We start from the raw sequence: 14677 nt of genomic DNA, 5'->3' as shown, positions 1-14677 counted from the left end.
ATTAAACCTTGGCTTAGAAGCCACTGGAAAAGGAGAAAAAACTGTGAAGGTTGTATTGAAAGATTTTTTCATTCTAAAGTTCAACCATTGGAAAACTGTTTTGTTCTGAGAGCTCTGATGACTGGTCACAACTATTCCCTTAAAACCTGCTGCTTTCATTATTTAGAAGAGAATGAGAAAGGAGATGACAGCTGGAGGGGATACGGAACAACAGAGGCTGCTCACAGTAAATACTTAGTAGGTAATCACTGAATTCAGTGGGAACCAGGTACATCATTTGTGGCACATGGAATTTTAGTAAAAATGAGTAAAAAGCTTACCTCCTGGCTTAGGGTTTCTCTGCATTCTTTTTACTGGATAGCAGTTTAGTTCAAGGCTGTCCAAGTCTCTTCAAATGTTTGAATGACATAGTCTCCTTTTTTTCTGGTCACTAATCTGCAGTAGCTTTGAGAAATGTAACTAACAATACTATTTCTTTTTTGGTGTAGTTTGATGAATATCTGTCACTGGGAGGTTTTTTATCTTTAGAAACTGGTTTGTCCGTCTTTGGCTGCTGTGCTGGGTACTTCTGTTGGGGGCAGGGAGGAAGCGTTTCAAGTATGTTTTCTCTTCTTGTACCCAAGTCCTGGGAGTGGAGCCTGAGTTTTGTTTCCCCACGAAGGAACAGGAGTCATTTATTACTATGGCATCAAACATTTTTGACAGAATAGTGAATACACCTTTATTCTTACTTACTTTGGAAGTTGCTTGTGGCCAATTATTTGCTTCCTCAATAACAAGTACTGTATTTGGGCCCATTAATTTATTGGGAAGAATGTTTGATACGCTGTACGTCCTTTTTCTCCTGATACAGACATGGAATTGTTTATCTTGGATATCAGTTCATTCTGAGTCAGATTTAACCAGTCAAGAGTATTAGACGAAGGATTCTTTGCTTTTAATTTTTTCTGGTTTTCACTTTTGTGTTGCATTTACAGATACACCTTGCTTGGCAAAATTGAATTCTGTACATTGGATTTCCTTATGTCATCTCATTTTTTAATTCATAAAATTGGAGCTTATTAATATTTTGATGTGCAAATATAATTAATTTACATATTCTCAAAGGAAAAATAAATTTCTAACAAAATATTAGTATACATATTTCTCTATTGTAAAGGAGTTGAGATTTTTTTAAAAGTCACTAAATAGTCTTATGAAAAAAAGTTTAATTAATAGAATTGGCAAGGGTAGCAGTCCCTTTTTTTTTTTAAGTTCATACGGCAACTTAAGCCAGAGATTAGCTGTGTAGATTCCATTTCCATTTGGAAGTTTCCTCTAGGTTTTAGAAATAAACAGATCATAAAACAAGAGGTGCAAGCACAGCTATTGACAATTTTCAACAGAAATAAATTTGAATGGAAGAAAAATGATTCCAGATGATAATAAACTTCAAAAACCAAAGTTAAGACTTTGAAATTCTTTCTTATTCAACTACTTTCCAACTAGAAGTTAATTAGTAATCAAGATAATTCCAAACACTCTTGACTGACAATGGAAGACAAGTCCAACTCTGAAGTTAAGACTTTGAAAGGGATCTGAGTGATACTGATTACCAAGCCAAGTAAAATTTCAACCTGTTACATTCCTAGGCTCAGTAATGGGTGAGGAGAGCAGAGGGACAGGACAGGAAGAAGTGCTTTCACTATTTTTTAGGACTAAAAAGTTGTCTAGAGAATGTAGATAATCAGGTGTCTACATTAGAACTCATAATCAGCATGCAATATTTTAGGCTTATTGCCTATCTACCATCCTGAGCTTCACTTGCCACTTTGCTTGGGATACAACTCATAACAAAGTCTAAAAATTCTATGACTAAGTGGTTTAAAGGTTTCAGTCTCAGAAAATAGGAATGACTTCAGTATCAGTAGTTTTCTATTAAGCACAGTTAAGAGAAAGTGAGGGTTAGTGTTGAAAAGTATTCACTATAGTAAGTTGCTTTTACCATAAAATTTGGAAATTTTGCTCATGTCCCATATTTAAGCTGAGGCCATTCCTGTATTTTTGAATGAGGCCAGCATAATGGTGCTATACTTTGAAAAGGCCAAAGAGATAAAAGCTTTATGTGGTGTTTTATAACCGCAAAGGAATACTGTTATTTTGAATTTCAGAGATAATGAACTTTCACAGCCTTCATAGGTGGGCTGGTTTTGACCAGAATCCATGAAATACTGTTGAGCATCAGTAAAGTTTGACATCAAGGTGTGCTGATGAGGCTGTGCTGTCAACTGTTTATTAGCTCGTATGAATTTGTTAACTTCTCTTAACTTCAGCTTTCTCATCTGTAGGAGTAGGCGTAATATCTTTCTTTATCTAGTGTGTAAAATGCTTACCTCAGTTCCTGATATAGGAAGTGCCTAAAGGCTGCAGTTGTGATGAAGATGATCATGTTGGGGGCTTGGCACAGGACACACAGTTTCACCAACCTAGAAACTAACCATGGGACAGCATGAATAATTGCATTTAGGCTCAAAAACTCAGTTTAATATAGCACATGTATCTGGCTGAAGACCAGTTTATGTAAAAGGCTTTAGTTGATTATCATTTGGGCTGTGGGACCATGTCTCACTTACCTTTGCATTTCAGATTAGATACTCAAGACATATGCACTGAATGGAGGTGTGAATTGTTCATTTGGCTCATAGAAAAGTAAGGCTATAAATCAATAAAAAATGTTAAAAAAAAAAAAAAAAGAAAAGTAAGGCAATCTTAGCTATTACAGATCTTCCTCGACTCATGAGGGGTTACATCCCAATAAACCCATCCTCTGTTGAAAATGTCATTAAGTCGAAAATGTATTTAATACACCTAACCTACCAAAAATCACAGCGTAGCCTCACCTACCTTAAATACGCTCAGAACACTTACATTAGCCTACAGTTGGGCAAAACCACATAACACAAAGCCTACGTGGTAATAAAGTGGTGAATATCTCATGTGATTTATTGAATACTGTACTGAAAGGGAAGGCAGAAAGCTGTATGGTTCAGAATGGTGGTATGTGTATGGCTTTCACTCACCATCCCTTGGCCGACCGGGAGCTGTGCTCGCTGAGGCTGCCCAGCATCCCCAGAGGGTATCTATAGTACTACATATCGCTACCTTGGGAGAAGATCAGAATTCAAAATGTGAGGTTTCTATTGAACGCGCGTGGCTTTCATACTATCGCAAAGTCGAAATACCCTAAATCGAAGCATCGTATGTTGGGGACCATCTGTATTAGTAAAACCTCCTTGAGTTGAGTTGAATCTGGCAGTGGATAGATAGCAAAGCTCTTTGACAGCCACACGTGCTACATAATATTAGATGTCATTACTTTAAAGATGTTTAGGGTTGCAGGTAAATACAGAGAACCCCAAAGGTCTCTTCCAAACCTGATGTTCCACAATTCCAGAATCTAGAATCCTTATGGGAGGAATGTAGGTGGCTTGAAAGTAATTTCTTGACAGATTATAGCTAGCTGTTCCTTCACCCTTAACATTTTTCTTTCTTCTTTTAGAAAGATATAATAGGAAATGATTATTCATGATACTGAATGATTCTTTGCTTTAAGAAGGTTTTTTTTGCAACTTCCTTTAATTAAGAGCCTCATTTTAAGTATATTTACAACTTAGTAACAGGTTAGAACTAAAACTACTATGTATTGAAAAGTCAATCAAAGATAGTTTAAGCACCTCTAAATTAGTAGAAATATAGCAAAAAAATGGTAGAAAGCAAAAAATAGCAATTTAAAAAAATTTCAAGTTTGTGTGTATCTGTATCAATCTATCTGTCTCCATATATATGAGAGCCCAAATTGTTCTGTATAAAGATTGAAGTTTTACTTAAATGCAGCTTACAGGTGTACATTCATTTTGGTACATGTGTAGCTACTGTGTTGAAATTCATTGCACTGTCCTGCCTGTTGGCTTGCCTTGACTTCTTGGTACTTGTGGGCTGTGGCACATCAGCACTTCCTTTGATAGAGATTGGAATGGTGGGTGCTCGTTAGCCACCTGAAGTCGCTTCAGTGTGGCTTGAGCCTGCTGCTAGACCCTGCTGCTGTGCACAGAGAAATGTTTCCTATTAACATGGTACCAACGCGAGGACTACATACGCCTTATCAGTTTCTGGAGGAGAGAGAGCTTAGTTAAATACTTTCAGTTTGGGAGTGCTTTCATTTTCCTAGGCCATCATCCTGTAATTTGTGTACTTAATTCAGAATGTAGTAATCGGATCCTAATGGCCTGCAAAGTATTTTAGTGAGATTTTTTTCTTCCTACACCAAGATTTGGCGGGCTCCCGCACTCCCTTCGAGTGCATTTACAGCTGAGTGCCTGCGGTGGGAGGAAGCTGTTGGACCATTTTCTCCTTTAGTCAGTTCAGCTGTAAAGTTGGGAAGATGCAGGATACACTGAAAAACAGATGCTAGATTTGAGTTAAGGTTTTCTGGGCGAAGTACTAAATAAGTGTAATCAAAAATGTTAATTCTGGTTGTATTTAGTTGAAAGCAATGCAAGAATAACAAATATACATTCTTTCCATTTATACTTTTTTAGGAAAAATAAAAACCCCACACAGCTGAATGCCATCTCAGTCTGTTCAGTTTATGTAAACTATACTTTGTAAAAATAGGTTAAGTATCCAACATCCTCTCTCTCACATCACCCGCATGCCCCCTCCCCATCAGCCAAGATCCCTAAAGGCACTGTATCTCACTTTTCCTCACCTATACAGATTACATGTAAAAGAATCATTTGATTGGTCAGAAGTGGCTCTTGATTAAGAGATGCCACTTGCATATTAGCAATTTAAATAATAATTGAATATACCTTTTATTTTACTGTTTTCTAAAGTTGGTTTTATCTCTTAGGTGGAGAAATTGTTGATGGACTTGATACATAATTTATGGTGTTTTAAAGAGCCAAATTTTGAGGATTCTGTACATTTTAAAAATTCATTGGTGGTGAAGAAATGCAGATATATGTGAAACTCTCAGCTTGCTGTTTCTTTTTATGGATCCCCCTTTATTTGAGTGATGAGCTCTAATTGTTGTGGAATCAATTTGTCTGTCAATACTGTATTGCTTTTCTACATAATATTTTCTTTTGTCTGAAGTATTGTTTAAATCCTATTTTTTTTTTACCATGTATTTTTGCTTTCCCCAAGATAATTCAATAGGAATTTGTAAATTATACCTGATTTCCATCTAAGCTTTGGGGGGAAATCTTTCATTTAGCATTGTACCTTCTGGCGAATATTTAGAATATAAGTTGCGTTATGTGTGTGTATCTGTATGCCCATGTGTATACACATACCTAATTCAGCACATCTTTGTGTCTTTCTAATATACATATTTGAAATAAGTATTGAAGATAAGCTTTTGGTCTTTGTAGGAAGTTGATGAATTTCTAAACAGGTAGTTTTCCACTGAGAGCACTAAGGATATTCAGGATACCTGCATCACTCTTGGGAAACTTGAAATCTAGCCCGAGATTCAGCTGAAATCACAATGAAAATCACTCATTGTGTGTTACAAATTTTTGAATCATGACTGAACAGGGTGGGTAGTTATTTTAAATCCATGATGTTGGGAGAATTTTCATTAACAAAAAAAAGTCAGAAAGGGGTTGAATTTAGGAAACCACTCACCCTGGATTCTAAGACTTTCTCAAACTGAGTCTTAAAATCTCATCATCCTTCTTTAACTGGACTTTATGCCTTGCCCCTCTCTGTTTTGTTACTTTCCTCCTATATTTGAGGAATTATCCAGGCTATGCGTCCTGGGTCCCCACCTCCTCCTTATCCTGGAGGCTGGCAGGCCTGGTCTTCCCTCATGTGTTGTCTTCCGTAGTGGCTAGTATGGTCCTGGCCCAGAGATGCGGGATAAGTCGCTTAATCATGTGCACCAGCAAGAGTCCACCTACGTGCTGGACACGGCACCAGATTTCAGGTTGGAAGCTGTGGGTCTGCTGCATGTTGGCTCTGGGCTCTTGGCCGAGTCGTAGCCGTGTCTAAGTCCCCTGACATGCCAGTGGTCACCACCGGCCTCTGGGGACTGCGGCGGGAATGCCAGGGAGGTGGTGGGTGGGGACGGGTCTGACCAGCGCAGAGCACCATAAAAGATGCTCGAGCCTCTGGTCACAAGTGCCTGTGGAGCCTGAAGTCACATTTGGGTTGTAGCTCTGCCGTTTCTATTGGAAACAGACTTATTCCTGCCTTGTTGCTTTCTGAGAGACCAAAAACACTTTAAAAATTCAGTTTGTGTTCATTAGAGAGATTCTCTTATGAAATTTACACTCTTAAAGCTTTTCTAGCAAATAAACTACGGATTCCCCAAAGAAGTCATCTTTTAAATGTGAATTTTGTATATTTTATATGTATAAATTTATATTTTGACTTTTAAGAGTCATCCTAATTCTTTAGTAGAAGTAGTTAAGTATTAAGTAAATGTCTCATTTTGGCTACTGTTCTAATCACTGGTGGGAGAATATATCAGAATGGTTCCTTGTGGACAATCTTACTATCGTGATGGGAAATAAATCTTACCCACAAGTAACACTAATACACTCAAATAAGATTCTTCTTCATTCACCAAATATTTGACCCTCGACTATGTCCACGGCACTGTTATAGCCCCTGCAGATAATTTAGAGATGGAAGCTTTGTGTTTTTTTCTACCACGAGACGGTGGGTGAGGTAGGCGCGTAAATGATGTTGACTGCAGCAGGTGCGGCCAGAGAGCCGCCAGGGCTGGGCTCTGGGTTGTGTGGAGTGCGCAGGGAAGTGTCGCTGAGTTGGGGTTTGAACCAGGACTTAGACACCTTCACCTAGGGCTGAAGGCACGCAGACCGCAGAGAGGAGAGAGTGGATTGAGGATGATGATGCCAGGCCAGGGGGCTGGGGGAGCTGGCAGACGGTGGCAGGAAGGCCTGATGCTTTGCAGGGTGAAAAGAAGTAAATGTGGGGCTTCTGTCTTCAAGGTACTTTTAGTTAGGGGTGTGACACAAACACTAGAAGAATTGGGGCCAAACCATATCAAATCCAGAGGCAAATAAGTCTTATGGACCTTGATAGCTGTAAAAGTTCAGCAGAATGGCTGCTGAGCCTTAGAACTGGGTGCAGAGAACCCCCATTCTCCAGAAACTTGAATTACTTAAGTAAACTTAAGGCTTGAGGACACTCAGATTCAGTGTGCGAGGGGCTGAGTACTCAGGAGCTCCCGGACAGAGAGGATCCAGGTGACTGGGGAGCTTTCCTGATTGGAGGTCACTATTGGCCTGGCTTCTGGGTGGAACAGATTAAGAGCTGGTCTGAAGCTAAGATCCTGTACCCTCGGGAGGTACGTTCCCTGGGGACAAGGACAGGCACTCCCTGCTCCCTCCTTAATTAAGTAGCAAGTTAATGCCTCTGTGGAAGATTCTTATGGCCTAACCTGGGTAAGCTGCTTTCTCTCTTTAGGGCCTGGGGGATGGAAAGAGTCCAAAGAGAATTCCAAAAGACTGATCTCAGTGTAAGCCAAGCCTTTAGCATCTGTTAATCACCTTAAACTTGACCCATTCTTACTGATTTTCATGGGAGTGAGGGCTGCATGGAGGAGCCCAGAATTTCCTCAAGGCCACTGGGGACATTTTGGCTGAACCTTAAAGTATGTGAAAAATTTTGCCAGGAGGAGACAGGTAGCAGAAGGTAGCTTCATTCCAGAAAGGGGGGGAGAACCTGAGCAGGTCCTGGAGCTGTGTTAAGGTGGGGATGGGAAGAATAAAGCCGGGCAGGTGAGATGGGGTGAGGAAGTGGAGGGCCCAGGGGCTGTGCTGGGTGGGGGGTTGCGTGTGACCCTGGAGCTGTGGAAAGACCTAGCGTTGAGTAAAAGCAGCCAATGTGTTGTACATTTTTATTTGTATGAAGTTCCGAAACAGGCAAATGTAAGTGATGGTAATGGAAGTCAACATGATGGTGACTTCTGGGAAGTGGCTGTGGACTGGGGTAGGCTCTAGGGGACTGGGCGAGGGGTGGATATGCCGGTACCTCACCCCAGGTGGTGGCAGTGCACTTAACCCAGCGGGCTACTCGTGCGTTTATGAAGGCTAACTTAACAGTGTGGTGGGGAGGGAGGTCGGAGGCAGGGAAATGATTCAGGAAAGGGTGGGAGGAGCTGGAGCTGAGGGTTTTAACTGGGAGTGGCTTCAGGGACTGTTCCTATAAACATAGCCCCCCAGGGCTTTTGAAGATCACATAGCTGCTCTCCCAGGTGCTGATTTACTGATGTGGGTTGAAGTTACACCTGTGTTGTATTCCTGCACTCGTTACTCAGGGCAGATTTAAGTGGTAGGGATGGGCTTGGGCAGGGGGAACACAGGACACTTACAGTCTAAGCAAGAGGTGAATTCAAGAGGTCTGCCCTCCTGCGCCTGCAGAGCTCTGTGCTTCTGCTCTGCGTTTCACAGAGGCAGCGGGGCAGTAGACCAGCACAGGCTTTAGAGACAGGCAGATTGGAGTTCCAGCTGCACCTCTTACCCTGGATAAAGACAGAGGACTTCACCTTTCTGAGAATGTCATCTTAAAGACGAGGCTGATGCCCACTGAGTCCAGGTCTGGGAAGATCAAACCAGGAGGTACATCTTAGCACAGCCAGTGGCAGAGGGTGAGGACTGCACACAGGGCCATTGCCCTGCCGTTTTAATTAACAGTCATTATCTCAGGGCAGGTATCTAGATGCCAGGGAGTGATGGGAGTTGAGGGGGGGTTCCTGAGGGAAGACTTGGTGTGGGGGAATTGCGGGCAGAGTGAAGAAGCCTGTTTTGGAGCCCTTTGGTCCTTGCACTGTGAGGACCGTGCCGGGGGGCATGGCTGTCTCAGGCTCACTGCGCGCCAGACCTGCTAAGAGGAGGGGAGGGTCTTGGAGCTCCTCACTGAAGTGATGTTTTCAAGTTGTTTAGCTCCAAACACGCACAGACTCTTGCCAGCAGGGTCATATCCGATGGTGAGTGTTACACTTCTTTCTGCCAAGCTATATTTGGAAGTGTGATTCAAGCCCTTCTTTCCAGAATTACCGGTAGTTTTAGTTGTTTTCAGGTCAAGTTCAGTGGTTCTCTGCAGAGATGCCCCGGGTAGATGTGCAGAGGGCCTGAGATGCAAGGACGAGCAGTAGGTGCTCTGTCCTGGCGGTGCTGTGAGCGACTCGACCCGGGAGCTTTCTTCTCATTGAGTCCTAAAGTGTAGGGAAAGGTGCGGAAACTTTTCCTCCTCTTGCTGTCCCCGCCCCATGCTTTTTTTTTTTTTTTTCTGCTTTTGATTTCAAAACAACTAACTCTTGTCCTTGCTGCAAAAGTTTTAGGTATTTTTTAGCAGATCCTTTTTTGTTCCAGGATGCCTGACACTGTGTTTGAGAAGACTCATTAGATACATAAGTTACAAAGTATACTCATACATTAGACACGATCAGAGACCATACATATCGTGGCCCTTTAATAGAATGTTATTTTCTGTGTTAGCATGGCCCGTGTGTGCATGGATTCAGTTACAGCGGAGTCAGAGATCACCTACACCGTGGGAGAATGTGCATTTTAAACCTTTCGTCTTATCGCAGCTCTCCACACTACCATAGTCATTTCTTTTTGTAAGAAACAAGTAGGTCAGAGTTTGCTTTTTCTTCTCCCCTGAGATGAGGCGAGGGCTCCGTGGCTCATCGTCGTGGTGCTTGTTATTAATCAGCGTGTGGATTGCTTCAGTAGCGTCTCGGCTGAGGACTCTCTCCATCTTCTTGGGTTGTCATCTTAAGGCGCTTCTCTCTGGAGGAGGAATGCTCAGATCAGAATTCTCCCCAGCAGTTGTTGCCTTCTTCAGGCAGGGGCTTCTCTCCCACTGCTCTCCGCCGAGACCTCTTCAGCCGGCCCGTTCCCCACAGGGCCCCCTCGGGCTTTGCTCATTCCTGTCCTTGTCTTTGAGTTGCCTCCCCTTTCTTCATACCTCCCAGCCCCTTACTTTTGTCGAGACACAGCTCCTGACTCACTGTTATGAAATGTTTTCAGACAGATGTTATAACATCTTTGCCCAGCGTGCCATCGGTGCAGCCTGCTTGGCCCATCCTGCCCATTTGTCAGACCATGTGGACTCGTGGGTGGGTGAAGTGCTGGACTGGGAGGCAGTGGGAGACTCTCTCGAGGGTGGGGTCTGCCATCCACTTCCTGTAAAACCGGGGGCCAGGGACTTTGAATTTTCTTTGGAACAAAATGAAGGAATTAGATTAGCTTTCTGATGTTTCTTTGGTTTTGAAAATGTCTGCACCATTTGTGCAGAGAGTCTGACCTGTTGCTTACAGCTTAGTGGGAAATTATTCTTTTAAAGCAAAGTGGGGAGGAATATATAGGTTTTTGTGGCCGTGTGATAGTTTGTGATACATGAGTGTAGACTTAAGCTTCATCTCTGTAGTATCACAGAATACACATTTTGGGATATATAATAAAATCTGTGTAATTTGAAAAAAAAAAGTCTAGAGTAAAACTTGCTTCTACTATAGTTTTTCTACACGAAAAAGAATGAACTTTTCTTCCAGATTTTCTTCCCCACTTGAGAGCCTCGAAATACTAGTTTTTGTTACATACTGCTTTTTCTGGAAGGAAACTTCAGAAAGTGGCACACGTGAGGTAAAATCTTAGCATCTCAAGGCTGAGACCCGGCCGTGCCCCATTTTATGACTCGATTGTGTTCTTTGGAAACATAATGCTTTTCTGTCTTTTCCTTCTCTTCTCTGTAGTCAGAAGATGGGTAAGAAGAGTCGAGTGAAAACACAAAAATCAGGCACTGGTGCTACAGCAAGCGTGTCACCGAAGGAAACCTTGAACCTGACCAGTGAGCTGCTGCAGAGTAAGTCCCGTGCTCGGCCTTCCTGCCGCTTCGTGGGCCGTGTGGGTCTCACCCCTCGGCACCCCTGTACTGCATGGGAGTCCCTGGTCCGGGGAGCAGGGCATGAAACAGCCTTGTGTTCAGATCCCAGCCGCTTCACGTGGGACCTGGCACGTGACAGAGCTTCCCTGGCCTGCAGTCTCCCCACCCGTGAGATGGAGATGCGGTACCTGATGGTACCGAGTCACAGTCCATGAGGCTGGGACGAAGTAATGAACGCAGGGCTTCTATAGCACAGCTGCCCAGACCACGGCCGTCCCTGGGTACTGGTGGGCGAGGCCACACTCCTCTGCTCTCACACTGTGGCCTCAGACAAATTCCTTAACTCCTAAATAGACTGTCTTGGGAGCACTTGGGGACCATGTGATCTATGGCATGTGAAGGTGCATCAGGGGCTGTGAACCCCGGGGTGAGCACAGCCTCTCAGAGAGCAAACCTTGGGAACTGGACTCCCTCACCTTTACTTTCAGCAGTTCAGTAATAGTTTTCCAGTTTCACGTGTTGAACTTACCAGTTCTTGGTTCTGGGAAATTAAATATTAAGTGCCTCTACTTGCTTTAGCAAGTTCATCTAAACTGGTAACTTCTCTTTTTAACTGTGAATTTAAGTTGGCGCTCCATAGGTTTCAAATTGAGCTGTGGTCACTCTCTTAACTCACTACGTTTATCTCCTTTCCTTTGCCCCTTATGTTTAGATTATGTGACAAAGAAAAATGTAGCTTTCTGTCCCTACCAGAAGCAGGCAGCAACCACGTCAGGGTCATGTCCCTCCCTGAGCACTCCCGTTGTCCCATGTGGTGTCCCTACCTGTCCCTCATGCGGGTCAGCATGGCCCCACAAAGTGCGGACGGACCTCCCCCTCCCCAATGGCCTCCCCGCTAGACTATAGGTGGCCTCAGGGCCGGCTCACTTGTGTTCTAGGGCCCAAGTCAGTATTTGTTGATGGAAATAAAGTAAGACTGGTTAACCTCAATAGTTAGGACTTATCACGTGACTAGTTATTGTTAATTACTTACTGTATCTTCTCTTTTCCTTGGAGGCCAAGAGTTTGGCGGGAATGTGGGATGGGAGCTCTCTCTTTAAACTGATACAACTGTTTAAAAAGGTCAAGGCCGTGGACAGCTGGGTGGCCAGTATGCAGCCTTCCACAGCGACAGGCCCCGGCCTGGGGGTTGTCCCTTGGTTCTGGCCCTACAGTGGAAGCTTCGCTTCTTTTTCAGCTGTAACTGTGCCGTCTCTTTCTGTAACTCCCCCAGGGTGCTTATTATAGGGACTTGCACATGGATGCAGAATGTTTGTTGACTCATTGTCCTTATGTCCAATTTAACTGGTTTCCTTAGGGAGCCATTGTTACAGGGTTTAACTAAAAATAAATGTTGATTTTTAATACATCTTCTTTTTGCCATCCACCAGTTTTCAGGAAAATGTTTTTCATTTTAGTTTAGCTTTTTGGGCTTCCTGTTCGTAAGTATATTCTGAGGAAGACTAATCCGAGCAGTGGCAATAAGGTAGCTGCAAGGTAGGCGCTCACACCCGTGTCCGGGGTCACAGTTTAGTAAGAGGCCTTAGAATGGTGTCACAGGGTTTTCCTGCTTTAAAAAGCAGAGCTGGTTTACACTTCTCACACCTATTGTCATGGCTGTCCTATCTTTGTCCTTTAAAAATAAACCAGCAGCAACAACAAAACCCAGATTCCATGTCTTCTGAAGACTGACAGGTTGAGTCGAAAGAAAGAAATGTTTGAGTGCCTTGGTTTTTGTGTTACAGAGTGCAGTAGTCCTGCCCCGGGCCCGGGGAAAGAATGGGAAGAGTACGTGCAGATCCGGTCTCTAGTTGAAAAAATACGAAAAAAACAAAAAGGTAAAGTTTCTAGAATGATCATCATGTTTTCTTAATATCATGTGGAGACCTGGCATAAGGCCGAAGGGCTATGAGAGCAAAAGTCTCAGCATCCAGCCCAGGCCCCAGTGCCTGTCTGAAAGGTTGTAGAAAGGGCTTCTGGGCTGGGAGAGAGACCTCTTTGGGAAACCACCAGGATCTTTCCCATTTCGGAGATGCTGTCACTGCTTGGAAGGGGTAGAAATGTTGAGCTTTAGCAGGGAAAATGTTTGGATCTGGGGACTAAGATAGCACAACTTTCATTTACTTTCATTTTCTGAAATATGTGTTTAAACATTTTTCAGACTATGTTTCCTTTAGGGTTTGAGGTCAGTACATAGTTCTGTGGCTCAACACACAAGTATATACTGATTGATTAATATCTTGTCAGGATTTACGACAGACTCAATTGTATCTTTTTTCTTTCTTTTACTATTTTTGGTTTTTTTCGGGGGGTGGTAATTAGGTTTGTTTGTTTGTTTATGTATTTATGTATTTATTTAACGGGGGTACTAGGAATTGAACCCAGGACTTCGTGCACGCCAGACATGTGCTCTATCACTGAGCTATACCCTCCCACATCAGATGTATCTTGATTAGAGAAGAGACATAGTTATATTTCCCGAGATGTGTTTTTCCAGGGTGTATTCAAGTAGACATCTTAATGATTCTCAGCCAAGTTGGCAATGGGGCCAAGTGTCAATTCGGAAAAGCTTATTCAATACACCTATTGTTTTTGTTCTGTAAAGCACAAAAAGTGGATCTGTATGCAGGCCACACGGAAGCGGGAAGGAGAAGACGGAGTAAAGGGCCTGTGTTCAAAAGGCTGCGAAGTGCTCATTAGGCTCCCTTTTCACTTCCCGCCACGGGAGTGAGTGGGAAGAGGGCTTGTTTTTGTTTGCTCCCTCAGGTTTACTGCTCTCCCATACGTATCTGCAAACGTGCAGCCTTTGGCTTGGATGGTCTCAAACCCTAAACGGTGACTGGTTCTTGTATAACGTGTTGTCTGCATGAAGTGGTGGGCTGTGCTAATCCTGGCTCACCACACCGGGAGCCCCGACAAGCTTTTGTATATCCTGAGTTTCTGTTCTGAGTTGAGAACGTTTCCTGCAGCTGATACTGAAGTTAGAGCGTTCATTAGTTCTCGGTGGGTGAAGAGTAAATCCTGTCTCAGACTATCCCTAACAAGATCAGTTTTCTCCGTTTGGCAGGGACCTTTGCACGTCTAGCCGGGTGCGACCCCGTGCCAGGCCCTCCCGCTTGGCGTGGCCTCAGGCTCCGTGCCTGGGCTCTGTGCCCGTTGCCTCCTATTGATGAAGTTCCTGTTCCTCCTCTTTAGTCTTCAAAAAATTAATGATTTTTTGTGTGCATGGTTTTTCACCTTTTTGAATATTTCAAACATGCTGAAAAGTCCAGAAAATAACCTCCAAGCATCTGCTACCCAACTGAGTATGTGTCATTCTTGTCAGTTCAAGTTCTCCTTTCCTTCCCTCCCACCTGCTGGTCCGATCTCTTTCCCTCCCTCTGTGCTTTGATTGGTTTTTATATTTGATTTTAAGAAATAAGAGGTTTCAGTACACCAGAAATTGACACATTGTAAACTGACCATACTTCAATAAAATATATATATATACAAAAAAAAAAAAAAAAAAGAAAAGAAAAAAGGAATAAGGGGTTTCAGAGATAGCTGTAGCCCCACACTTCCACCCATTCCCTCCCCTCCCCTCGCGGGCCTTGTCTTTACTGTGAGTGTGTTTCTACTTCATGTACAACCCCATACAAATATATGGTGGGAATTGACGTTTTAACAGTTTACAGAAATGGTATCATACTGTTGGATTTTTTAAAAAATAACGTGCAGTTTTATGTTTTATTTA

At 43.1% G+C, this 14677-nt stretch overlaps 1 protein-coding gene across 1 annotated transcript in view; it reads left to right on the top strand.

Annotated features, from left to right (window-relative positions):
• The window catches only part of SETD3 (SET domain containing 3, actin N3(tau)-histidine methyltransferase), a 68296-nt gene that overhangs the window by 1892 nt on the left and 51727 nt on the right, over positions 1-14677 (top strand). The window contains exons 2-3 of the mRNA XM_031454291.2: positions 10775-10884; positions 12690-12782. Of these exons, the coding sequence (XP_031310151.2) occupies positions 10782-10884; positions 12690-12782 (196 nt within the window). The 5' untranslated portion in view covers positions 10775-10781. The remainder of the gene's footprint in view (positions 1-10774; positions 10885-12689; positions 12783-14677) is intronic.

This window comes from Camelus dromedarius, chromosome 5 (genome assembly GCF_036321535.1).
Source record: "Camelus dromedarius isolate mCamDro1 chromosome 5, mCamDro1.pat, whole genome shotgun sequence".
Lineage (NCBI taxonomy): Eukaryota > Metazoa > Chordata > Mammalia > Artiodactyla > Camelidae > Camelus > Camelus dromedarius.
This window is presented reverse-complemented; position numbering and strand designations above follow the sequence as displayed.